Raw genomic sequence first — 25,387 nt, forward strand, 5'->3', positions numbered from 1 at the left:
GAAACGTCAGCCTCTCTGCTCCTATGATGCTGCTTGGCCTGCTGTGTTCATCCAGCCCTGCACCTTGTTGTCTCGGATTCTCCAGCATCTGCAGTTCCTACTATCTCTGACTCACTTTATAGACAACTATTTTTATATCAGAACTGACATTATGAATTTAATAGCAATGAGTAGGAATTGGATATCACTGGATGTGATAGAACTGCAGCGCTTGAACCTGATTGTTTAATCATTGGGCTTGTGTTACTAGTTTTCTTTAGTTACAGCAAACATAAAAGGCAATATACACAATGAATATGACTCTTGTAAATCAGTTAACTAATTTCTTTTATTTCATTTGTGAAAAGATATGGAAAATTACGATTAAACTGGTTTCTATGAAATATCAATATTATACATCATTGGATTATACTTCATTTGTTATTCAGCAATATCTACTAAACAACATAAGAAAAGAATTCTCACAAAGTACCCAAGTCCTTCAGTTCTCCACAGGCCAAACAAAATCACAGACATCTGTTTAAATTCACTGAGTGGCCAGTTTAAAGCATTGTGATAAAGCCAAAGTATGATTACCATTCCTTGCACTCAACATTTGCTACAACTCGTTTGGAGAAAAACAATTATTCTGTGTCATGTCTTTATGAGATATTCTTTCACCTGTGGAACCAGCGGCAGATACCTTTGCTTCAGCATTGTTTACATCTTGTCCAAACTTAGGCAAATTTATATTAAAGTTCCTTTGTTGTTTGGATGGGTCAGATGAAGGTCTACTTTCTTGAAAAGACCTAATAGAGTTGTTGCTAAATGAAGTACTAGTATTGCACAGTTTAATAGGATGATCACTGCCATGCAACCCACATGCATGGAAACAATTCTGTCTGGGATCATTATGGGAGGATTTCAAAACTGAATTGTTGTCAATTTGCAAATAAGGTGCTGCAGCTTTCTTCCTGCGGGGAGGTGCAATTGGGGCTGTGGCTGCACTTTCTGAGACTCTCTCTGGGTTGTTACAAAGTTGCTGAGAAGTTCTATTGGTTGCACACTGCTCCTCTTGTTGCTGTGTCTTTATCAGTGGTGACTGTGAGATTATTTGTTTGACTGTATCAGAATTTCTTTGAGAAGTCACTAATGGTGAATTCACATATGCTGCTGCAGCTGTTTTGAGAGACTTTGGTTCCTTTTTATTTGCAGCCTCTGAACTGAGGAACTGTTGATACAAAAATATGTCTGTTATAAATTGAGTACACGTATATCAGTTAAAATTATAATGGGTGAAAATGTTACGACTATCACACTTTTTTGTATATTCCATAGATCATAAAGTCCGAGCTTCACTTACCACTTCACTAAATGGCTCTGCTGTGTGCAGATTGTATGTCTATTCTCATTTTATTCTGTATCATTAGAAATGGTGTAATGTCATTAACAGTATAAGTAATTAATTCTATTTGATAACTTACAATTAGGTTAACCAACCATCCTTTGGTTAGTGCTCTTTTTGTCCCGATTTTGTTACATGGCTACTTCATCTGGAGGCAGGGGTTATAAGGTAAATGGAAACCATGAACTAAGTAAAAATTTTGTGGTGGGCTTTATAAAAGAGTCATACAGCCATACGGCATGGACACAGGCTCTTCAGCCCAATTCATCCATGCCAACCAGGTTTCCCATTGTAAACTAGTTTCATTTGCCTGTGTTTGGCCCATAACACTCTAATCCTTTCCCATCTATGTAACCCCATCCAGAAGTCTTTTAAACGTTGTGATTGTACCCACCTCTACCACCTCCTCTGGCATCTCGTTACATATATGCACCACCCTCTGTGTGGAAATGTTGCCCCTCCGGTCCCTTTTAAATATTTTCCCCCTCATCTTAAACCTATGCTGTCTTGTTTTGGACTCCCTTACCCTAGGAAAAGACTTTGGCTATTCACCTTATCTATGCCACTCGTGATTTTATAAACCTCTATAAGGTCACCCCTCTCAACCTCTTAGGCCTCAGGGAAAAAAGTCCCATCCTATCCAGCCCATCATTATAACTCAAATCATCCAGTCTCAGTAACATCCTTGAAAATCTTTTTTGTACCCTAGACAACAAGGTGCAGAGCTGGATGAACACAGCTGTCCAGTTCAATAACATGCTTCCTAAAGCAGGGCGACCAGAATTGCACGCAGTACTCCAAATGCTGCCATACCAATGTCTTGTACAGCCGTAACATGATGTCCCAACTCCTATACTGAATGCTCTGACCAAAGCCAAGCATGCCAAACGCCTTCTTCACCACCCTGTATACCTGTGACACCACTTTCAAGGAACACTGCACCTGCACCCCTAGGTCTCTCTGTTCGAGAACACTCCCCAGGACCCTTCCATCACTGTGTAAGTCCTGCCTTGTTAAGCCTTACCAAAATACAGCACTTCACATTTATCGGAATTAAACTCCACCTGCCATTTCTTGATCCATGGCGCTGCGATCAAGATCCTGTTGTACTCAGATAACCTTCTACACTGTCCACCAAACCACCAATCTTGGTGCCATCCTCAAACTTACTAACCATGCCTATTATATTCTCATCCAAATTGTCTATATAAGTGATGAACAATAGTGGATCCTTGCAGCACACCACTGGTCACAGGCCTCCAGTCTGAACAACAACCTTCTACCCTCAGACTCTGTCTCCTACCGGTAATACCATAACAATACATAATACAATGAGGGAATACATGAACAGTAGGACTCTAGAAAGCACCGAGGATCAGAGGAACCTTGGTATGCATGTGCACCGGTCTCTTAAGGCATCAGGACAGGTAGATATAGTGGTCAAGAAGGCATATTATATATGTCTTTATTAGCCAAGACACAGATTATACTAGAACTGTATAAAGCATTGGTTAAGCCGCACCTAGAGTATTGTATGCAATCCTTGAATCCACATTACAGGAGGACTGTAATTGGACTGAAGAGGGTGTAGAGGAGATTTACTAGGAGATTGCCTATAATGGAAAATTTTAGTCTTGAAGACAATGAACAGACCGGGACTGTTTTCCTTACAGCAAAAGAGATTGAGTGTGAACACGATTGAGATGTATAAAGCTATGAGGGACATAGATACGGTGGACAGAGCAGAGGGCACAGAGGTTTAGAGGAGAAATAAGGAAAAACGTTTTCACCCAAAAGGGTGTGGGAATCTGGAACTCTCTGCCTGTAAGGGGTATGGGGGAGAAACCTTCATAACATTTTAGTAGTACTTAGATGTGCACTTGCAATGCCAAGGCATACAAAACTATGGGCCAAGTATTGGAGTAGGGGATTACAATAGTTAGGTAGTTGTGGCAGCATCTGTGGCGGAGAAAACAGAGTTACCGTTTCGGGTCCGGTGACCCTTCTTCAGAACTGCTGCCAGACCTGCTGAGCTTTTCCAGCAACTTTGTTTTTGTTCCCGATTTACAGCACCCGCAGTTCTTTTGATTTTTAGTTAGGTAGTTGTGTTGGATTGACACAGATACAATGTGCTGTGGATGTCCATGATTCAATGGCTATTGCCCTTCCATTCTTCTTTCTCCACCCTCTCCCACCCCTGCTAACTTGAGATGACCTGTGCCATAGACCTGTGCCCGATTGCTCTTCAGGAAAGTGCAATCACCTTCACTACTTTTCAAAACGGAATACTGATCGGCATACACAAAACACTCAGGGGACACCTGCCCTGCTATTGTGGTTTTCTCAGCCTGGTAGTCACCAATTCCTTCTGCCTGTACGCTTCTAATCTGTGGTCTGACCAGCTCTGCCTTGTAGATGCACAACAGTGACTCCAGTTGCTGCTCAAGTTCAAGCACCTGGAGTTCAAACCTGTGTATCAGACATACTTCCTGCAGCTGTGTTGGTCTGTTCATGACTCTGCACATAATACAGGATGTACACTCCCACTTGCCCTCATTGATTTACCATCCAATAACTGCTAAAAATATTTGTTACACTTAGAATAAATAAAAACTAATGATAGAAGCTAATGAGTGACAACTTTCTTTCACTTGCATTAAATTTAATTTTGTTTGGTTTTTATATAACATAAGATAAGAACTAGGAGCAGGAGTAGGCCATCTGGCCCCTCGAGCCTGCCCCACCATTCAATAAGATCATGGCTGATCTTTTTGAGACTCAGCTCCACTTACCTGCCCACTCACCATAATCGTTAATTCCTTTACTATTCAAAAATTTATCTAGCCTTGCCTCAAAAACATTCATTCTGCGCGGTAGCTTCAACCGCTTCACTGGGCAGGGAATGGTTCAGTTTGGGAACATAGTTGACATGGACAAGTTGGACAGAAGTGTCTGTTCCATGCTGTATGACTCTATGACAGTAGAAAGTTCACAGAAACAGAGGGATCTGAGGGTGCTTATCCGCAGATATCTGAAGGTGGACCACAGGTTGAGAGGATAATTAAGGTGGTATACGGGATCCTTAGGAGACTCAGTCAAGGCATGGTTTATAAGAGCAGTGAGATTATGTTGGAGCTATACAGGACTTTGGATATCCACAGCTAGAGTATTATGTGCTGTTCTGGTCACCACACAATAGTGTAGGAATGATGCAATTGGACTGGAAGGGGTGCAGAGGAGATTCACCAAGATGTTACTCAGGATGGAACATCTTAACTACGAAGGGAGACTGGATGAGGTAGCGTTGTTTTCTTTGGAACAGAGGAATCTTAATAGAGGTCTTTAAGATCATAAGGGACACAGACAGGATGGATAGAAAGTGGCTGTTCCCCTTAGTCAAAGACTCAATTACAAGGGGGTATAATTTTAAGGCGAAAGGCAAGAGGTTTATATGGGGTTTGAGGAAATGTTTTTTGCACCTAGAGGGTGGTAGAGGTCTGGAATGCATTGCCTGGAATACTAGTTGAGGCAAGTAATCTCACACCATTTAAAGAATACTTGGATGAGCACTTAAAGTGTCATAACATTCAAGGCCCCAGGCCTAATGCTGGAAAATTGGATCTGCATAGATTTCAGAGATAGTAAGAACTGCTGATGCTAGTGTCAGAGATAACAGTGTGGAGCTGGAGGAACACAGCAGGCCAGGCAGCATTGGAGGAGCAGGAAAGCTGATGTTTCAGGTTGGGACCCTTCTTCAGAAACGGTGGAGGGGGAAGGGAGCTCTGAAATAAATAGAGAGAGGGGTGGGGCTGGGGAAGGTTGGTGGGATGGTGATAGGCGAGTGCAGGTAGGGTGCAGTGGGGATTGGTCAGTGAGGTGGGAGTAGCAGATAGGTGGGAGAGAAGACGGACAGGTTGTGTCGGGTCAAGGAGGCGGGGATGAGAGGGAGGGTTGGTCATGGGATGAGGCCGCGGGCGGGGGGGGTGGTGGATTTTGAAACTAGTAAAGTCCACATTGAGATCATTGGGTTGGAGGCTCCCGAGGCGGAATATGAGGTGCTGCACCTCCAGTTTCCGGGTGGCGTTGTTGTGACACTGGAGGAGGCCCAGGATAGACATATCATCCAGGGAGTGGGGGGGGAGGAGTTGAACTGGTTCACGACTGGAAGGTGTTGTCGTTTGTCGCGAACAGAGCGCAGGTGTTCTACAAAGTGGTCTCCGAGCCTCTGCTTGGTCTCACCGATGTAGAGGCTACATCGGGAGCAGCAGATGCAGTCGACCACATTAGCGTAAATGCAACAGCTCTTACAATTTGCTTTTTAAAAATATTTCTGGCTAGTTTACTCCTTCCAAAAACACTTCAGATCATTTTCTAAGTAAATAACCCAACTGAACTATTTCTAGCTGGAGAAACTATGTAAAACTCACCACAGAACCAGGAGATAACTATTCAGCAACTCAATACATTCTGCATTCAATTAGATCATATCTGGTGTGCATCTGAACTGCACCAACCAATGCTGCTCTGTAACCCTCAATAGTCTTGCCCAAATTTCTAGACACACAGAACAGCACGTGAGAGGGCTAGGAGATTCAAGCAGTGGCAGAACTGACAGCCCAGAAACCCACGGGAGCAGGTTGAGAGAATTTAAAAATCGCAGCAGTAGAAGCCCAAATTAGAGGGCTATATTTAAACAGAATGACATCAACTAACAGGGCATAATGCCATAAACAAAGAAGATTACATTAAAGTGGGGGATAATTTCATACAGAATCCCAGAATAAAACAGAATAAGATACATGAATCACTTAGATTCAAATAATATCCATTTAATTGTTAAATAAGTACACGCTAATTAATAACCAGAATAATTAAATGGGTCAGAGGAGAGAAAATAAGCTAAAAGATACTTACATTAAGGGAATCTATAATCAAACTAAATCAGAATCTGGCAAACAGATATAAATATAACAAAATGGAGTTTAAGAGGTACAAAACTATCTCTTAAGCATTCCCTTGAAATTCAAGATAATTTCCTTGAAGTGAGCAGGTGAGATACTCTGGTATCCAAATGCTCTATTGTTTGTGCTTGGCCTCCACCGGGGCCTGTCAGAGAACCTTGAGGTGGCTGGCTCCTTCACAGATGCTTCTTTTCCAACTTGGATAGTCTTTTCATAGAATTAATAAAATCCTTAGTGTGGAAGTAGGTCATTCAGCGTATCGAGTCCAGACTGACCTTCTGGAGAGCATCCCACCCAGACCCAACACTCCCTACCACATCTCTCTAAATCCTGCATTTCCCACAGCCAATCCACCTAATCTGCACATCTTTGTCCACCCAAGTCTGACACCTGCACCTCCACATCAAGCTTTCAGAGCACTGCCCTTTGTCAGGCATTTCCAAAAGCCTGTGATTTCAAATAAACCTGTTGGACTAAAACCTGGTGTCATTTGACTTCTGACCTTGCACATCTTTGGACTGTGGGAGGAAACTGGAACATCCGGAGGAAACCCACGCAGACATGGGATGCAGTCACCCAAGGGCGGAATCGAACCTGGGAGGTCCCTGGCACTGTGAGGTTGCGGTGCTAACTACTGAGCCACATGCTGTCCCCTTGAGTCAGATATTCCCACAACTTAGTGTGGGCATTGCAATTTTCAGAGGACATACTTGAGGTATTTCTTCTGCCTTTCCGGTAACAGATAGTCATGACAGAGCTCAGAGTACAGAGCTTGTTTTGGAAGCTATGCCAGGCAAGCAGACTACGTAGTATGCTCAATGTAGTTATTTGACACTAACTAGTTCCTCATGGCTGCACAAGTTAGCCTAAAAGAGTGATATTGGAGTGCTTTGCCTACCAGTAGATTTGCAGAATTTTGCAGTATTGGTTATATTTTTGCTGTAGGAAACAGAGGGCACGTAATATTGCTGCCCTGTAGACCAGGAGCTCAGTAATAAGTTTGAAGTCTTTGAACATAAGAACTAGGAGGAGGAGTAGGAAATTCAGCCCTTTGAGCCTGCTCTGCCATTTGATATGATCATGGCTGATCTCATCTTCGCTTCAACTCCACTTTCCTGCTCATTCTCCATGACCCTTCAACCCATTACTAATTAAAAATCTATCACCTCCTTAAATTTACTCAATATCCCAACATCCACCATACTCTGGGGTAGTGAATTCCAAAGATGCATGACCCTTTGAGAGAAGTCATTTCTCCAATCTGTTTTAAATCTGCTACCCCTTACCCTAAAACTATGACCTCATTCCATCCTTTCTACGCTATGTGAGCAACTTCCATTAGCATCTATATACCTCAATTAGATCTCCTCTATTGTTCTAAATTCCTGACAGTCTAAGCCTAAACTACTGAATATCTCTTCATAAGACAAATCCCTCATACCTGGAAACAATCGAGTGAACCTCGTCTGAACTGCCTCCAGTACAACCATATCCATCCTCTAGCAAGGGGCCCAAAATTGGACGCAATACTCCAGCTGCAGTCTCACAAATGCTTTGTACAGTTACAGCAATACTTCCTCACTTTTATACTTCATTTCTTTGGCAATAAATGCCAAAATTCCATTGGCCTTCCTTATTACCTGCTGTAACTGTATTCTAGTTTTCTGACGTAATATCATCTCTGTATGTGGCATACGAGTGGCAATGATGAATTTCATTATCGATATCTACTCTCAGCAATAGGAGGCTCCTAGGGTATGAGAATTGACCACATTGTCTCATGGCTTGCTGTGGATCTTGGCAATTGAGGGACAGAGTTGTATGGTAGGAGCAGGCAGTTGGAAAACCTTTCTCTTCTGGACTTTTAGCCACTTATACAATCACTGGTGTTTTTGTGCCAGGCAGATGGAGATAGTAAACTGAATTGTCGGTCTAGTAGTCATCAGCTCCTGTCAAAATGCAGGTGATGCAGACATCCTCGTGCTCCGTCAATTAGGTACCAATGTCTGGAACAAGGGAGTTGCCATGTAGTCTTGTATCTGTCTCTCTGATGAAGTAGTGTGCTTGTAACAATCAGCCATGTTCTAGGCATTTTGTCAGGAGGATGTTTAATAATTACCTTTTCAATGCCTTCCTTGCAATTCATGCCTTTCCAAAGGTTTATGTCTCTCTCAAGTCTAGCATTGAAATCACCAGGATGTTCAGTTCTTTAACTTCGGGGATCTGGGACAATGATTGACTAAGGCTGGTGCAGAATTCATCTTTGGCCTCATCTAATGCTTTTAGGGTTGAGGCAACACATTAGTGACTGCACGACTGCTCTAGGGTTAGGATGTGCCAAGGAGTCATGAGGTGTTCATTTATTCTACAAGGGGACAGACTGAGATAGTGAACTAGTCACTTTTAAATGGTGAAGCCAAGCACAGGAATTGGCATTCCTCTTCAGATTTTCCTTGCAGAAAGTGCATCCATCACATTTTCTTTGGAGCTGACCTTCTTCGGCCTGCCATATCTCACTCATGCCAACAGTGCAAATGTTATAGATCTGGTTACTTTCTAGATGAGATGGAGTTAAATACAGTGGCTGTCCTAAAGATACTTAGGAGTTCAGGTGCATAGATTTTTAAAATGCCACACACAGGTGCAGAAAATAATTAAGGCAGCTAATGGAATGCCAGAATCTGATTGAAGTCTTCAAGATATCAACATCTCTTGAGACAATAAAGCAAGCTAAGGATAACGTTCAGGCTTGGGATGATAAGTGGAAAATAATATTGACATCACATTTTTATTCTATTCATTTGAGGGATGTGGGCATCGCTGGCTGGCCAGCTTTTCTTGCCCATCCCTAGTTGCCATTGAGAAGGTGGTGGTGAGCTGCCTTCCTGAACCACTGCAGTCCACCAGCTGTAGGTTGACACACAACGCCATTAGGGAGGGAATTCCAGGATTTTGATCCTGCAACAGTGAAGGAACGGCAATATATTTCCAAGTCAGGATGGTGAGTGGCTTGGAGGGGAACTTGAAGGTAGCGGTGGTCCCAGATATCTGCTGTCCTTGTACTTCTAGATAGAAGTGGTTGTGGGTTTGGAAGGTGCTGTCTAAGGATCTTTGGTGAATTTCTGCAGTGCATCTTGTAGATAGTACACACTGCTGCTACTGAGAGTTGATAGTGGAGGGAGTGGATGCTTATGGTTGCAGTGCCAATCTGCCTAGCCCTGGATGGTGTCAAGCTTCTTGAGTATTGTTGGGGCTGCACTCATCCAGGCAAGTGGGGAGTATTCCATCACACTCCTGACTTGTGCCTTGGAGATGGTTGACAGGCTTTGAGGGGTCAGGAGGTGAGTTACTTGCCGCAGTATTCCTAACTTCTGGCCTGCTCTTGTAGCCACTGTGGTTATCTGGTGAGTCCAGTTGAGTTTCTAGTCAATGATAACCCCCAGGATGTTGATAGTGGGGGATTCAGTGATGGTAACACCATTGAATGTCAAGGGGTGGTGGTCATAGCCTGGCATTTGTGTGGCGTGAATGTCACTTGCCACTTGTCAACCCAAGCCTGGATATTGTGCAGATCTTGTTGCATTTGAACACGACTGCTTTAGGATCTGAGGAATCGCGAATGGTGATGAACATTGCACAATCATTGGTGAACATCCCCACTTCTGACCTTATGATGGAGGGAAAGTCATTGATGAAATATGTGAAGATGGTTGGGCCCAGGACACTACCCTGATGAACTCCTGAAGAGATGTCCTGGAGCTGAGATGATTGACCTCCAACAAATATGACCATCTTCCTATATGTCAGGTATGACTGCAACCACTGGAGAGTTTGTCCCCTGATACCCATTGATTTCAGTTTTACTAGGGTTCCTTGACTGGCCAAATGCAGCCTTGATATCAAGGGCTGTCACTCTCACCTAACCTCTGGAATTCAGCTCTTTTGTTCATGTTTGAACCAAGGCTGACATGAGGTCAGGAGTTGAGTGGCCCTAGCGAAACCCAAACTGGGTGTCACTGAGCAGGTTATTGCTGAATATGTGCTGCTTGATAGCACTGTTGATGACACCTTTCATCACTTTACTGATGAGAGTACACTGACGGGGTGGTAATTGACCAGGTTGGACCAAGTGGGAATCTAACCCCTGTCCGCTTGACAATCAATGACATCGGCCCTGTTGAATTTCCAATAATCCATATCCTGTCTGGTGGGCCTCTATCAATCAAAAGCCCAATTGGACCAGTTACATAATTCTGCAGCCACACGACCAGATTGTCTAGCCTGCATACGGTTATATACAAGCAAGTAAATCACTGCTTGATTGCAATGGCTATTTCCAAGGCACAAGTCAAGCATATAATGGAATACTCTCAAAGTGCCAAGATAGGTGTAGCAAAAACAACAGAAGTTCAACATTATTCAGGACAAAACAGCCTGCTTGGCTGGCTGTCTATGCCATTTATACACCGTGCCAACAGTATGACCGAAACTTGCCAAGTCTTCTTCAAAAGCATTCTCCAAACCCATGATTCATTCCCTAGTAAAACAACGGCAGCAGATGCTTAGGAATGCTATCATCTGCAAATGCCCTCTTAAGTCAAACACCATCCTGATGGGAAAATATGTTGCAGTATCTTCACCACTGAAACATCAAAATGTTGGAACACCCTTCCTAACGTACTGTAGATATACCTACCCTACATCAACTACAACAGTTCAAGACGGCAGCTTACCAACAACTTTCTGAAGCTAACTAAAGGTGGGCAATTGATATTTCAAATAAATTGCCAGAACTACTCTCAACTGTGAACAAATTAAAAAGAAATGGGTGTGTAGAGTTAAAATGTAAATGAGCCATTATCCATTTAAATGCTGGAATTGTTTCGAATGGCTGAAAGGCCTATTCCTGTTTGTTTATCCTTAGTTGGAATTCTTTCTTTTAAAACTACTCAGCTTAACCAAGTTAGTGCTCAGTTTTGTTACCTTCCAACCAAGAGCAGAAGGACAAATCAGCAAGTTTGCATATGTTACCTCTGAGCCTTCAACTGAAGTTATCTATGTTCATGCAGTACAAAAAAAATCTACGTTATTGGCTATAAAAGCTTTCGAGAAACTAAGAAAAGTCTTAAACCAATCCACAGCATAAAAATTTCCTCAGAATTCATTACTGAACTGGCTGCACTAATTGCAAGAGGTTGTAAAGATCAAACTTAGTTTTTGATTTATGGAGGAGAAACTAACTGCACCTGACCATAATAGATCTGACCTAGGGGATGTTCATTGCTGACACTAGGCACCAAGAGTGATCTATTTACAATGTAGACATTCTTAGTGTTTTAAAAAATCAACCTCATAGTTTATGATAATCAAAATAACTCACCGAGTCACCTGTTCCTTTTGGATCAAATAGTGTAGCAGCAGGATTTCTTTCAGCATGTAACAGAGGTATTAATGAAGCAGAATATGTTTCAACATGCTCATCAGGAAGAGTCATATCTGACTGGGACTTGAGGATTGACTGTACTAGAGATGGCTTTATGTTAGCCTCTGATTTCAAACTTCCTGAAACATAAAAATATTGTAAAAGAGCCCACTTTGGCATCCAGTGCTATTAACAGCTGTAAATGTTTCATTCAGTAGGAAAGACAAGTACATAAGTAACATATCTGTCCTGTTTACATCAACAGTGGGACAGGCCTTGGTTTGTTCTTGAAGCAAAGCTATCATTGCACATAAAATGCTTAAAAGTAGTCTTCTGTGCTCACTGGCAGTCACTGCTGTAGTGAGGTTTGACATGGATAAAGGTTGTGTGTAGGGACACAGCTACAGAAATGTGCAAGGCCACCCAGGGAGATGATAGCATATGTCTGGCGCTCCCTATTTTTGCCACCTTTCTCAGGTCTAGTTGTATTTCCGCAAACCTGTCAATTCTCGTGAATTGATCAAGAAGATACAATTTCTTAGTAACATTATATTTATTTCAAAATTATGAGAAAACTCCACAATTCAAGGAGTAGGATGTACCTCTTTGCTTAAAAAAATCCAAGGTGGGGCAGGTGAAGGTTGGTAGTTTGGAGGCCTATTAAAGAGTAAGAGGGTGTGGACTGGGCGGCTCTGCCATTGACTTCAGCAAAAGCTGCAGCTGTTGAAGTCAGAAACAGGATAAGGGATCAGGCAAGACACCGTGACAAATCTCTTGGTTAGAACTGGTGAGATACTAACAAATTGTTCATTTGCTCAGATCAGGAGTGCCACATTGTGTCCGTGTCTGTTTGCTGGATCTAGCTGGGTGATGCAAGGAGCCCCAGTTGGCCTTATGTCCAATAGCTATGGAGAAGCAAAGTCAAGATGGCTTCTGAATTGCTGCCCAGGAATTCTAGCCAGTAAGTACATACAGACATATAGGTATAGACTTGTGTGTGGATATTGGCTGAAAGCAAAATTGTACTCATCTCCGATGCCTTTTGTGTCAGCAGTGGCTCAGTAGTAGCAGTCTCACCTCAGAATCTCAAGGTTCCAGATCCAAGACCCACTCCAGGACTTAAGCACTACAAAAAGTTTGACATTCCAGTACAGTACCAGTAGGATGGGAGATTAAACTGAGGCTCCAACATCCTGCTTTGATTAATATAAAAGATCAAATGGCATTATTTCAAAGAAGAACAGAGGCGTTATCCTTGGTGTCTTGGCCAATGTTTAGTGACATGCCAACAGCATGGGTTCAATTCCTGCACCGGCTGAGGTTACCGTGGAGGAGTCTCCTTCTCAACCTCTCCCCTTTCCTGAGGCATGATGACCCTTAGGTTAAACCACCGCCAATCATCTCTCTCTAATAAGACAGCAGCCCTATAGTCTGATAAGGCAATGGTGACTTAACCTTTTATGGCTTTTTGGTACTCACTTCACCTCCAGAATTAGTGGGTACATGGTGCTTGTGGTGTGAGAGTTTCTGCATGTATGTGCATGTGCTGGAAGAGTGTTTGAATAAAAAGCCTGATGTAATGCAACACTCAAAAGATTTGTCTTAAGATGCCACAGGAATAACATCTTGAAATATTTCGAGTTCACTTTAATTTCCTTAAAATATCAGTGACATCATACTTGCAATCTGTTCTCTTATGTAATAGTTATTTTAATCAACTGTTTTGACACACCTCTAGGCAGGTGGAACTTGAACCCTGACCTTTTGGCTCAGAGTAGGGACACTACCATTGCACAACATCCCTTCTCTTATATTCATGCTTTGCTGAGCAAGAAAGACGACACTAGAATCATACTTAACATAACAAGCTCTACCTGTTTTCAATCCCATTAGATGTTTTATTGCCGCTTCTGCTTCTTTTGCAGTTGTTGTTTTAATTTGTCTCACATGATATGGCTTGCTAATTCCAGTTCTAGATGAAGACTGAGGAACAAGATTGTGTTGAAATCAACTAGAATACGAAACAATAATAACACATCAAACAAAACTCAATATAGAAGCTCAGCAGGTCTGGCAGCTTGTGGTCAGAAATCAGTTACCCCTTGTCAGAGCTCAGAACCATACTGAGGAACGGTCTCTCAACAAGAAACGTTAACTCGGATTTCTCTCCATGGATGCTACCAGACCGGCTGAACTTTTCCAGCAATTTCTGTTTTTGTTTCTGATTTCCAGCATCCACAGTTCTTTCAATTTTTACCATTGAACTGTCTGGCTGAGAAAAAGACACGTTGTTGAGTTTTGTATTTTGTTCATAGGACAGAATTGCAACAATACCAAATTGGAAAGATGACAACTTATACTGTACAAGGAAACGAAGGTGATTTTCTAACATGTGAACTCTGGTCAAGATGCAGCTATGGGGAAGGGATCAGGAAGTAGCTGCACCGCCATCCCACCCCAAGCTTTAATTTATTTCAAAAAGCTACAATGTCTGGTTGTCTTCTGATTGCAAAGAACAGAGCCTTGTGTATAAATGTAAGTAGCTCTATCAAGCAGTTAAAGCATATTTGAAATTGCAATCCTACTGTGTAATGTGCCCCTAGATACAAACCATAGATGTTTGTATCACATCATTCTATCGTGACAATCTAGGCATGCTGCCATTGTCTGAACCTGTATTAATTAAATCTATGAACTTAGCAATTCATGCTGTTGCATTCAGCTTTAATGACATTATGTATGTCTAAGTAGATGGTGCTGCCATGACATCTCCTCTAGGTCCAACTTGCTTGAATTTTTGTCAGTTTCCACAAAAGATGCATCTTCCATGATATGACCCCTATTCATCCTTTTGCATATTTCCAAAACATAGTTGACACATTTGCTAGATTTGAATCTACAGCTGCACGTAAAAATTTCCTTACACACTGTAACAAGCTCAATCCTAATTAACATACTAGTTGAGGAATCTCCTAACGGGTTCTCCACCTCTGTCCTGCATCCCACCTTCAGTGGTCAATGTACGTGGTAGGATTTTTAAGAGTTACATGTACTATAAGATTGGCTTCATTGACAATATCATAAACAGGTCCCAAATCATTTGCGTGCTATGCAAGCTTGATGTTGAAAAAGAACATATCAAAGCCATCTTGCAGGATAATAATTACCCAGATTGGATCACTTCTCGCTGTACATCATGGAAACTCAAAAATGTGCCTAAGGATTGCACTTTCAAACCTGCAAAAAGCCAGATTTCTCCCAGATTACGCTGGAAAGGTAAGGTGTTTCAAAGGTTTGAGCAACACATGATGTTAGTTGTTTTGCACTGCTACTAATCAAAAGCAGCATGAGTGATATTCCCCATTGACATAATGCTGCCATCAAGCCAAGAAGACATTCTGTCTACCACACAAATAAGCTCATAAGTCAAATGAGCTGCAGTGCTAGTGTGATGCCTGATATGTAGTTTACGTATCCAAATGACTGGCAGATCATATCTGACAGCAGTGCAGTACACGCCTTTGGTTGTTTGTAACAGAGTACAGGTTACATCAAATAAACCTAATCACAGAGCATAATATTAGATAACTTTGTGACTGGACAATATTTACCAAATAATTCTGATTGTGCTAACAATAACACTAACAACTAACTTAAGGTCATTTAGGCTCACTTGCTAGAAGCAATATATACATATTTTCATACAAACAAAGGATATATCCATGCATTGCAACTCAACAAAACAAAAACTTGGGGGAACAACTATTCCCTAGATCATTTCCCAAGAATGGCAAAATCTTAAGCAATGACAGTTGACTTCCCTGGTTTGAATTTAAACAAAAGCTTATGGGATAAGATCATCCCCCGACTCCCACAGCTACCTAGAATACACCTCCTCCCACCCACCTTCCTGCAAAAATGCCATCCCCTATTCCCAATTCCTTCGCCTCCACCGCATCTGCTCCCAGGATGAGGCATTCCACTCCCGTACATCTCAGATGTCCTCGTTTTTCAAGGACCGCAACTTCCCCCCCCTCAGTGGTTGAGAACGCCCTCGACCGTGTCTCCCGCATTTCCTGCAACTCATCACTCACACCCCCTCTCCGCAATAACAACCAAAAAAGAATCCCCCTTGTCATCACGTACCACCCCACCAACCTCCGGATCCAACGCATCATCCTCCAACATTTCCGCCATCTGCAATCCAACCCCACCACCAAAGACATTTTTCCCTCCTCACCCTTATCTGCTTTCCGGAGGGACCACTCTCTCCGTAACTCCCTTGTCCGCTCCACACTCCCCTCCAGCCCCAACACACCCGGCACTTTTCCCTGCAACCGCAGGAAGTGCTACACCTGCCCCCACACCTCCTCCCTTACCCCCATCCCAGGCCCCAAGAAGACTTTCCACATCAAGCAGATGTTCACCTGCACATCTGCCAATGTGGTATACTGTATCCGCTGTACCCGTTGTGGCCTCCTCTACATCGGGGAAACCAAGCGGAGGCTTGGGGTCCACTTTGCAGAACACCTACGCTCGGTTCGCAATAAACAACTGCACCTCCCAGTCGCGAACCATTTCAACTCCCCCTCCCATTCCTCAGACGACATGTCCATCCTGGGCCTCCTGCAGTGCCACAACGATGCCACCCGAAGGTTGCAGGAACAGCAACTCATATTCCGCTTGGGAACCCTGCAGCCCAATGGTATCAATGTGGATTTCACAAGCTTCAAAATCTCCCCTCCCCCTACCGCATCCCAAAACCAGCCCAGCTCATCCCCGCCTCCCTAACCTGTCCTTCCTCCCACCTATCCCCTCCTCCCACCTCAAGCCCCACCCCCATCTCCTACCTACTAACCTCATCCTGCCCCCTTGACCTGTCCGTCCTCCCTGGACTGACCTATTTCCTCCCTACCTCCCCACCTACACTCGTCTTTACTGGCTCCATCCCCGCCTCTTTGACCGGTCTGTCTCCTCTCCACCTATCTTCTCCTCTATCCATCTTCTATCCGCCTCCCCCTCTCTCCCTGTTTATTTCAGATCCCCCTTCCCCTCCCCATTTCTGAAGAAGGGTCTAGGCCCGAAACATCAGCCTTCCTGCTCCTCTGATGCCGCTTGGCCTGCTATGTTCATCCAGCTCTACACCTTGTTATCTCTTATGGGATAATAGTTTGCTGGTGCATTCTACATTCTCCTTCTATCAGACACCACTTGCAAGCCAATTAGCACTCTTTTATTCAGTTGTAAAAGCTGGTATTTCTTTGAAATTTTCATGATGGTCAATTAACTCCTCTTGTATTGTATCTCTATGAATTTTGATTAGGTAACTTACAGCTGTCCCTGGAAGAATCTGGGATGGATTCAGAGTCATGGCCTGAAAAGGACTTTCTTCAGATGAAAGCACAGTATCAGAGGCTGATTTTTTCAAGCTTTGTATAGCTAGAAAAAAATCTTCAATTTAAAATTTAAACAATCAAATAAATGGCTGTACTACTAAGCTTAACATGGTCTGTTTACTTGATAGCTAACAGTAGAGTATTTTAATTCTTACTTGGAGGAGGGGGTCTTTGTGGAGGTTGAGGTCGGTCAGGTACTGACACAGATCTGTTTGCTGTACGTGGTTGAGGAGCCGGCTCTTGATTAACAGAGGAACATTTTGCATCGTTTAAAACTGGAAGAAAAACATACTTAAATGGACACAGAAAACCTAATTGCAAAAAGACACAGAAAACCTAATTGCAAAAATTCCCAGCTCAAAGTAATGTAAATAATAATGACATTGATTATAGTCAAAAGTGATTACATACCAGTTATTTCGCTTTTCTGAAGATCCGGCATTCTGTTTAGTAATTGAACCTCAGCAACCTCCTGTGCAGAAGATTCAGGAAACTCTTCAGGTGAATTTTTGAGATTCACTGTTTTTCCCGTCAGCAAATGCTGTGGAACAACTTCGTCTAAGTCTTCATCTAAATCTCCTACAAAGAAAGAAGGTACATTTGATTAATTTCAACAACATACTGAAATGTTTCACTGTTTCACAAATCACATTCTGACAGAAAGTTTCAACAGGGCCACCCTGATACATTCTCACCCCTGGATTGATTCATAACTTAACTGCTAATCACAAGTCGGTATCATACCATCATTCGACATCTCACTTCTCTCACAAACCAGCAATTTACTTTTAAAAATTCATTATAAACAAACTGCAGAGAACATTTTGAATACACTTCCATTTCAGATTCTATAATCAAATGTTACTTTATAACTGAGATGATTAATTGATTTGATTCTTTCCAACAGCAACTAATCCTGCTTCTGGATTGCACAAAACAATTGTTTGAATTATCAGCACGAATAGGATTAGCAATTTTGTTAGACAGAGTTCTCCGAAAATTAGAATTGTGAAGGAAGCAACTAAACCATCTGAAATTTTTGGATGGGACCCATTTACCATCCAGTCAGAAACAACAGGAAGCACTGTAGAGAGCAAAGAGTGGTAGTGAAGAGCTGACAGAACCAATTTCTCTTCAAAGAAAAACCTGGCAAAAGCAGTATGCTAAACAGTCAGAAAAGCAAAAGATGACTGGAATCTATAAGTGGGGCACCTTCTGTGTGCAGAACATGCTTTTTAAATTGCTTTAAATGAAGAAAAAAATGTGAGGGAATGTGGCAGGAATGAGGCACAGACTCAAAGAAAAACAATGATTATTTACCTGAACATAGAAGGAGGAGAAACCAAAGCAAGAGAAGGAAAATTAGGAGTAATTATTTCAAACATGCTGGTTTGCGGAGAGGTGTTATGAGAATTTGTAATGTCCTGGGGCATTAGCCTATTTCAGCAGAGCTGACATAAGCATTATTATAGGGTTCTTCAAGTAATGCTTTTCCAACTGACACAAAACACCCTTGCAATGCTTGACAGGATGGTGGAAGCAAACTCAATAGTAGCCATCATAAGGAAACTGGATATACGTTTGAAAAATAAAAATTGTCAGGGTGTGGGAAAAATAACCAGAAAATATGACTAACTGGATTGTTCTTTGGAAGAGCTAATGCGGACTTGGTGGGGCAAATGGTCCCCTTCTGATTCTGAGATTGGAGGCTGTGAGAACGTCGTGTATGGGAGACAGTGAGGTTCCAAGTATTGTAGGCAATAAACCCTCAGGTATTGAATATGCTGATTGATTCAGCACCGTTCCTTCTGTGGAGCAGAAAATGTTGGCTCTATAAATTTAGGAAAAAATTTATGCAATGGCATCGATGAACACAAACTAGTGAGCTAAGATGAACATTTATCATGACATAACGTGTGCTTGTTGAAGATATCTCCTTGTGTCACCAAAATGTTGTTCAGCATCCGTAATCTATTTCACATTAAAAAAACAAAGATAATATGAATAATTATATTCAATCTGATACAGAAAGAAATTTGTGAAATAAATACCACACGCTATTGAAGCTTCAAGTTTTGCACACATCACAACAGAATTACAAGAATATCAAATCTCAAAGAGAATAACAATTTACACTGCATAAGAAAGGGCATTGACTAGTTAGCAGGTGGACTCTAATTTGTAAAGGTATTGCTTTGGAGAATGTTGCTTGGAACTGTTGACGCCCAAATGACTGATTAATTAAAAGAAAAGGCACTGTCAGGACATATTCCCTCTGTCTTTGCAAGTAAAAAAATTCTGAAAATGCATAGGTTACAGTAAATGAGCTTTTTTTTCTTTATTCATTCATGGGATGAGGGTATGGCTGGCTAGGCAGCATTTATTCCCATCCCAGAGAGCAGTTAGAGTCAACCACATTGCTGTGGGTCTGGAGTCACATGTAGGCCACACCTGGTAAGGATGGCAGTTTCCTTCCCTAAGGATATTAGTGAACCAGAAGGGGTTTCCCCTGACAATCGACAACGGATTCACGGTCATCATTAGACTCCTAATTCCAGATATTTACAGAATTCAAATCCCACCATCTGCCATGGTGGGATTCAAACCCAGCTCCCCAGAACATTATCTGGGTCTCTGGAATAACAGTCCAGTGATAATACCACTAGGCCATCGCCACCCTTGCTATATGGCAAACCTTAACTTTTATTGTACAATTAGTTCTTAACACAATCAGGATCTCTCCCAATGCCATGGACATATATTATTCTTTGTACTTGTATTTGGTCTTCAGTTTTAGATTTTCTTTCACTTAGCTCTTGTTTCTTACATTTGTCAGTCATTTGATATGAGAATTTTCAGCACTTCTATTTCTTATCTGTAGAATTATTCTATAACAGTTTTGACCAGCTTGCAGTTGCAAGTCTATTACATCCTGTTAAAATTGGCCTTAAATTCAATCTAAGTAACTGAATTTCATTTCTGCTTTCCAGAAGTAATATTTGAATTAATTCTATTATGATTGATAGAAAAATATTATTAAAGCCTTGTCTCTCATCAGCTCCAGAAAATTATATGAATTCACCCGAGATATTCACTATTTTCCTAATGCAAGCTTCTTTACTCTTCCCAATGACCATGGAAGTTAAAGGCTCTCTTCAAAACAACTTTGCTTTTCCTATAAGCCTTTCTAATCTCCAAATCAATATATTCTGCCACCTCATTGCTGTCATCAGGTAATTTAGAATCAGAGTCATACAGCAAGGAAACAGACCCTTCAGTCCAACTTGTCCATGTTGACCAAGTTTCCCAAATTGAACTAATCCCACTTGCCTGCATAAAGCCCATATTCCTCTAAACCTTCCTATTTATGTTCCTGTCCAGATATCTTTTAAATGTTGTAACTGTACTTGCATCTATCACTTCCTCTGGCAGTTCATTCCACATACAACCCACTCCCTGTGTGAAAAAGTTGCCCCTCAGGTCTCTTAAATCTTTCTACTCACCTTAAAAATATGCCCTCTAGTTTTGACCTCCCCTACCCTTTGCTATTCATCTTATCCAGGCACCTCATGACTTTATAAACTTCTAACAGTTACCTCTCAACCTCCTACACTCCAGCGAAAAAGTCCCAGCCTACCCAGCCTCTCCTTATAACTCAAACCCTCCAGTCTCAGCAATATCCTTGAAAATCTTTTCTGAACCCTCTCCAATTTATCATTTCTCTCATTTTCCAAGGCAAAGCCACTTCCAATCAAGAGTCCACCAACCAATCAACCAGCACCATCCTCTCATACAGTACATATTATTATTACCTTTGTGATTTATTGATACAGAAAAAATACTTGTATTTCAAGGGAATTATGAATTTCGTGTGATATCAGAGGGCGTTCTCAGCAGCAAAAGAATTGAGAATACCTATAACAGATTTATTTGATATTGCAAATTGGCTGTGACATTTGCCTACATAATGTCAGTCAATACAGTTCAAAATTATAGAGTGCATTAATAATTGGTAAAGCATCATATAAAACCAACCAAATAAAAGCAAAAGAACTGCAGATGCTGTAAATCAGAGACAAAAATAGAAATTGCTGGAAAAGCTCAGCAGGTCTGACCGCATCTGTGGAGAGAAATCAGGGTTAATGTTTCGGGTTGAGTGACCCTTCCTCGGGACTTTTGTCTCTGATATAAAACCAAGCATTTAAGTCCAGCAATTGAAATAATTGCAATAATTGATATGAACGTGGAGGGGAAGCTGCAATGTTGGTATACTCACAGTAACTGCGGCAGGTCAGGCTGGAGGTTCAATCTGTAGAAGTTAAATACTTTGCTATTCACTGCTGTAGAATGATAGCGCTTGGGTAAGGCTGTGTTGTGTATTTTTGAGTCTTTAACGTTTTCCCACCCACCATGGAGTTAATATTGAGGTCAGTCCTTCTAACAGTAAGGATACTGTGTTACTGTAGCTTCCTTATCAACAAAGTAATCAAAGATTTTAATCTCAAAACAGAACTCAAAATGTGTTTCAGTAACATTCTGATACTATATTCATGTCTGGTTTCAATATCGGCAGAATGCTTGTAGGCAGTAAAGGGTTGATTGAATTTTGGGTTTTCTTGGATTACTGGTATTCTACAAGGATGTTAGGATCTCCACTATTTACATTTTGATTAATGACCTACTGTCAGTGTTCATAGAATGACCTACAACTTTGCAGAAATTATTAATATATTGGCTAGATTCACTGCAACTGATTGAAGTTGGTGCCTACTTTACTACAGAGAAAGGAGCTACCCGTTTGAAGAGTCTCTGGCAAGTGGTTAAGGTTTTATTCTATTCTCAAGTTCTAACATGAATACAAATTGGTGGCAAAGTAATAAACAAATAGAAAAAGAAGCAAATGGTATAATTAAATAATTAATTAGAGCTAATGAAGGATGGTAGGACAGGTGATGGGTCATGTAGGTCCTGCATAACATTGTGATCCACAGCAAACATATCTGCAACAAGTGTTTGAAGTTTGAGCAGCTTTGGTTCAGAATTGAGAGACAGTTCAAGCATCAGAGCAATTTGTATCCCACAAACTCCTTCCTAGCACAGGGCTGAATACAAATCAAATCCTGCCAAAGATGCAAGGGCCCCAGTCAAATCCTCACCCACATTTCTGGGTACTCCCCATGCTTTATGTGTGTGAGAATAATGTGCCACACCAAGATCATAAACCAACTTCAGCAACTTGTCTCCAAGGACGGCTGGATATCTTACCTTGGAGCCAAAACTGAAAGTCATTGTGGCAGCTTCTGGAAATCAGGGATCATTTTTAGAAAGGCCAAGAAGTCAAGGTGGTAGGCGTCACAGTCTGATGAAGATGACAACGTGCATAAGAGTAGGCACGGGAAGATAAAAGACTGAAGTCTCAACAAGTTGGATCAGGGATCATAGAATTGACGGGGGGTTCTGAGCCCAAATACTTTGGCTTTGTGCTGGGTGCAGAAGGCAAATGTCTTAAGCTCAACAACAGTCTCATGATTTTCCTTAAAAATTCAAAGATATAAATCATCCACCCAGCATATCTCACAAATAATGATATCCCTGACCCTCAAAACATTGTAAATCTTCAGCAACAGGTAAAAAGACAACCACCCAGTTGATACTCTACAAGTCCCTGGGCTTACATCACGATGGGCAACATTCCAATAAAGGTTGTCATTGTGGAGGATTTTAATTTTCCTAACATAGACTGGGACTGCCATAGTGTAAGGGCTTAGATGGGGTGGAATTTGTTAAATGTATTCAAGAAAGTTTCCTCAAGCAGTATATAAAGGGTCCTACTTGGAAAAGGGCAAAACTCCACCTACTCTTGGGAAATAGGGCAGGATAGGTAACTGAGGTGACAGTGGGAGAGCACCTTGGGAACAGTGACCATAGTTTTATTAATTTTAAAATAGTCATGGAGAGGGACAAAACTCGTCCTCCGGTGCAAGTCCTAAACTGGATCAAGGCAAATTTTTGATGGAATTAGACATGAGCTTGCAGGCGTTGATTGGAGTAATTTGTTTTCAGGCAAAGGGGCCTCCAGCAAGTGCAAGGCTTTTAAAAATGTGATTGCTAGAATTCAAGGTCTACATGTTCCTGTGAGGGTGAAGAGCAAGGTTGTCACGAGTAGGGAACCCTGGATGACAAGAGATATTGAGGCTTTGACCAGGGAAAAAAAAAGGAGGCATGGCTCAGGAATAGGCAGCTGGGATCACATGGATTCCTAAAGGTATTTAGGGGATACGGGAGTTTACTGAAGAAGAAAATCAGGAAGGTGGAAAGGGGGCACTAGATAGCTTTGGCTGAGAAGATTAGGGTGAATCCAAAGAGATTCCTTAAGTATATTAAAGGAAAAAGAATAACTAAAGAGAGAATAGGACCCCTCAAAGGCCAAAAGTGGACATGTATGTGTGGAACTGCAGGAAATGGGCAAGGTCTTCAATGAATATTTCTCCTCTGTGTTTACCGTGGAGAAAGACATACAGACTTGAGAACATGGGGAAGTTAGTGGCGATGTCTTGGGGACAGCCCATATCACAGTGGAGGTGGTGTTGGAAATATTAGAATGTATGAAGATGGATAAAACTCCTGATCCTGACCAGATATATCCAAGAACCCTGGAAGAGGATAGCGAAGAAATTGCAGGGGTCCTGGGCTGATATATTTGCATCATCGTTAGCCACGGGTGAGGTCCCGGAAGACTGGAGGGTAGTGAATGTTATGCCCTTATTCAAGAAGGGCTGCAAAGAAAAACCTGCATGGGAGATCATGGCTCACAAATTTGTTAAAGTTCTTTGATGACGTGACCAGGAAGATTGATGAGGGCAGGGCAGTAGATGTAGTCTATTCAATTTCTGTAAGGCCTTTGATAAGGTTCCACATGGTGGGCTGTTCTGGAAGGTTAGATTGCATAGAATCCAGGGAGAGCTAGCAAATTGGATACACAATTAACTTGATGGGAGAAAGCAGAGAGTAATAATAGAAGGATGTTTGTCAGATTGGAGGCCTGTGACTAGTGGTGTGCCTCAGGTGTTGGTGCCGGGCCCATTGCCATTTATTATCTATAATCAATGATTTGGATAAGAATGTACAAGGCGTGATTAGTAAGTTTGCGGATGACACTAAAATAGACAGTATCATGTACAGGGAGGAAGGTTATCAGAAATTGCAGCGGGATCTTGATCAGCTGGCGAAGTGGGCCGACGGAAATGGCAAATGGAGTTTAATATAGAGAACTGTGAAGTGATGCATTTTGGAAAGTCAAATCAAGGTAGGAGTTTTATGGTGAATGGTACCGCCTTAAGGAGTGTGGTGGAACAGACAGACCTTGGAGTTCAGATGCACGATTCTCTGAAAGTGGAGTCATGGGTAGACAGGGCAGTGAAGGAAGCTTTTGGCGCGCTGGCCTTCATCAGTAAGGGCATTGAGTAGGGAAGTTGGGAAGTTATATTGCAGTTGTACAGGATGCTGGTAAGGCTGGACTTGGAGTACTGTGTTCAGTTTTGGTCACCTTACTATAGGAAGGATGTTATTGAACTGGAAAGAGTGCAGAAGAAATTTACAAGGAAGTTGCCAGGACTCAAGGGACTGAGTTAAAGGGAAAGGTTGGACAAGCTAGGGCTTTTTTCTTTACAGCGTAGGAGACTGAGGGGGGACCTTATAGAAGTGTATAAGATCATGAGAGGCATGAATAGGGTGAATGCACTCTGTCTTTTTCCCAGGGTTAGGGAATTGAAGACCAGAGGGCATCAGTTTAACATAAGAGGGAAAAGAGCAAATCTGAGGGGCAACCTTTTTTACACAGAGGATGGTACACATATGGAATGAGATGCCAGTGGATGTGGTTGAGGTGGGTACATTAACAACATTTAAAAAGCATTTGGACGAATACATGGATAGGAAAAGTTTAGAAAGATATGGGAAACAGGGTTAGCATGGACGCACATTTTGGTCAGCATAGACCAGTTTGGATTGAAGGGCCTGTCTCCATGCTGCAGGACTCTACGACTCTATGTCCCAACTTATTACAATAGAAACATTTAAGTTTCCAAACCTTGCCTCCATCCTCACCTCTCTGGTCTGAGGAGGAGTGCTTGGGGTATTTCCTACTGTTCAGTTACCACCCTGGCTACCTGTCTTCCTTTCTCTCTCCCACTTTCTTTTTTCCTCAAATTACTGATGGTGATGG

At 41.9% G+C, this 25,387-nt stretch overlaps 1 protein-coding gene across 6 annotated transcripts in view; it reads right to left on the reverse strand.

Moving 5' to 3' along the window:
• Positions 1-309: 309 nt before the first annotated feature.
• LOC109927188 (synaptojanin-2-like) overlaps positions 310-25,387 on the reverse strand; it is a 182,334-nt gene continuing 157,256 nt past the window's right edge. For 5 of the 6 annotated variants that reach the window (XM_048601187.1, XM_048601189.1, XM_048601186.1 and 2 more), the window contains 6 exons: positions 17,575-17,742; positions 17,319-17,438; positions 17,100-17,206; positions 13,642-13,750; positions 11,726-11,907; positions 310-1,210 (listed from right to left, as the gene is read on the reverse strand). In XM_048601187.1, the coding sequence (XP_048457144.1) occupies positions 599-1,210; positions 11,726-11,907; positions 13,642-13,750; positions 17,100-17,206; positions 17,319-17,438; positions 17,575-17,742 (1,298 nt within the window). In that variant the 3' untranslated portion in view covers positions 310-598. The remainder of the gene's footprint in view (positions 1,211-11,725; positions 11,908-13,641; positions 13,751-17,099; positions 17,207-17,318; positions 17,439-17,574; positions 17,743-25,387) is intronic. The other variant, XM_048601190.1, reaches the window with a different exon arrangement.

The sequence above is a fragment of the Rhincodon typus genome, chromosome 9 (assembly GCF_021869965.1).
Source record: "Rhincodon typus isolate 14 chromosome 9, sRhiTyp1.1, whole genome shotgun sequence".
Taxonomy (NCBI): domain Eukaryota; kingdom Metazoa; phylum Chordata; class Chondrichthyes; order Orectolobiformes; family Rhincodontidae; genus Rhincodon; species Rhincodon typus.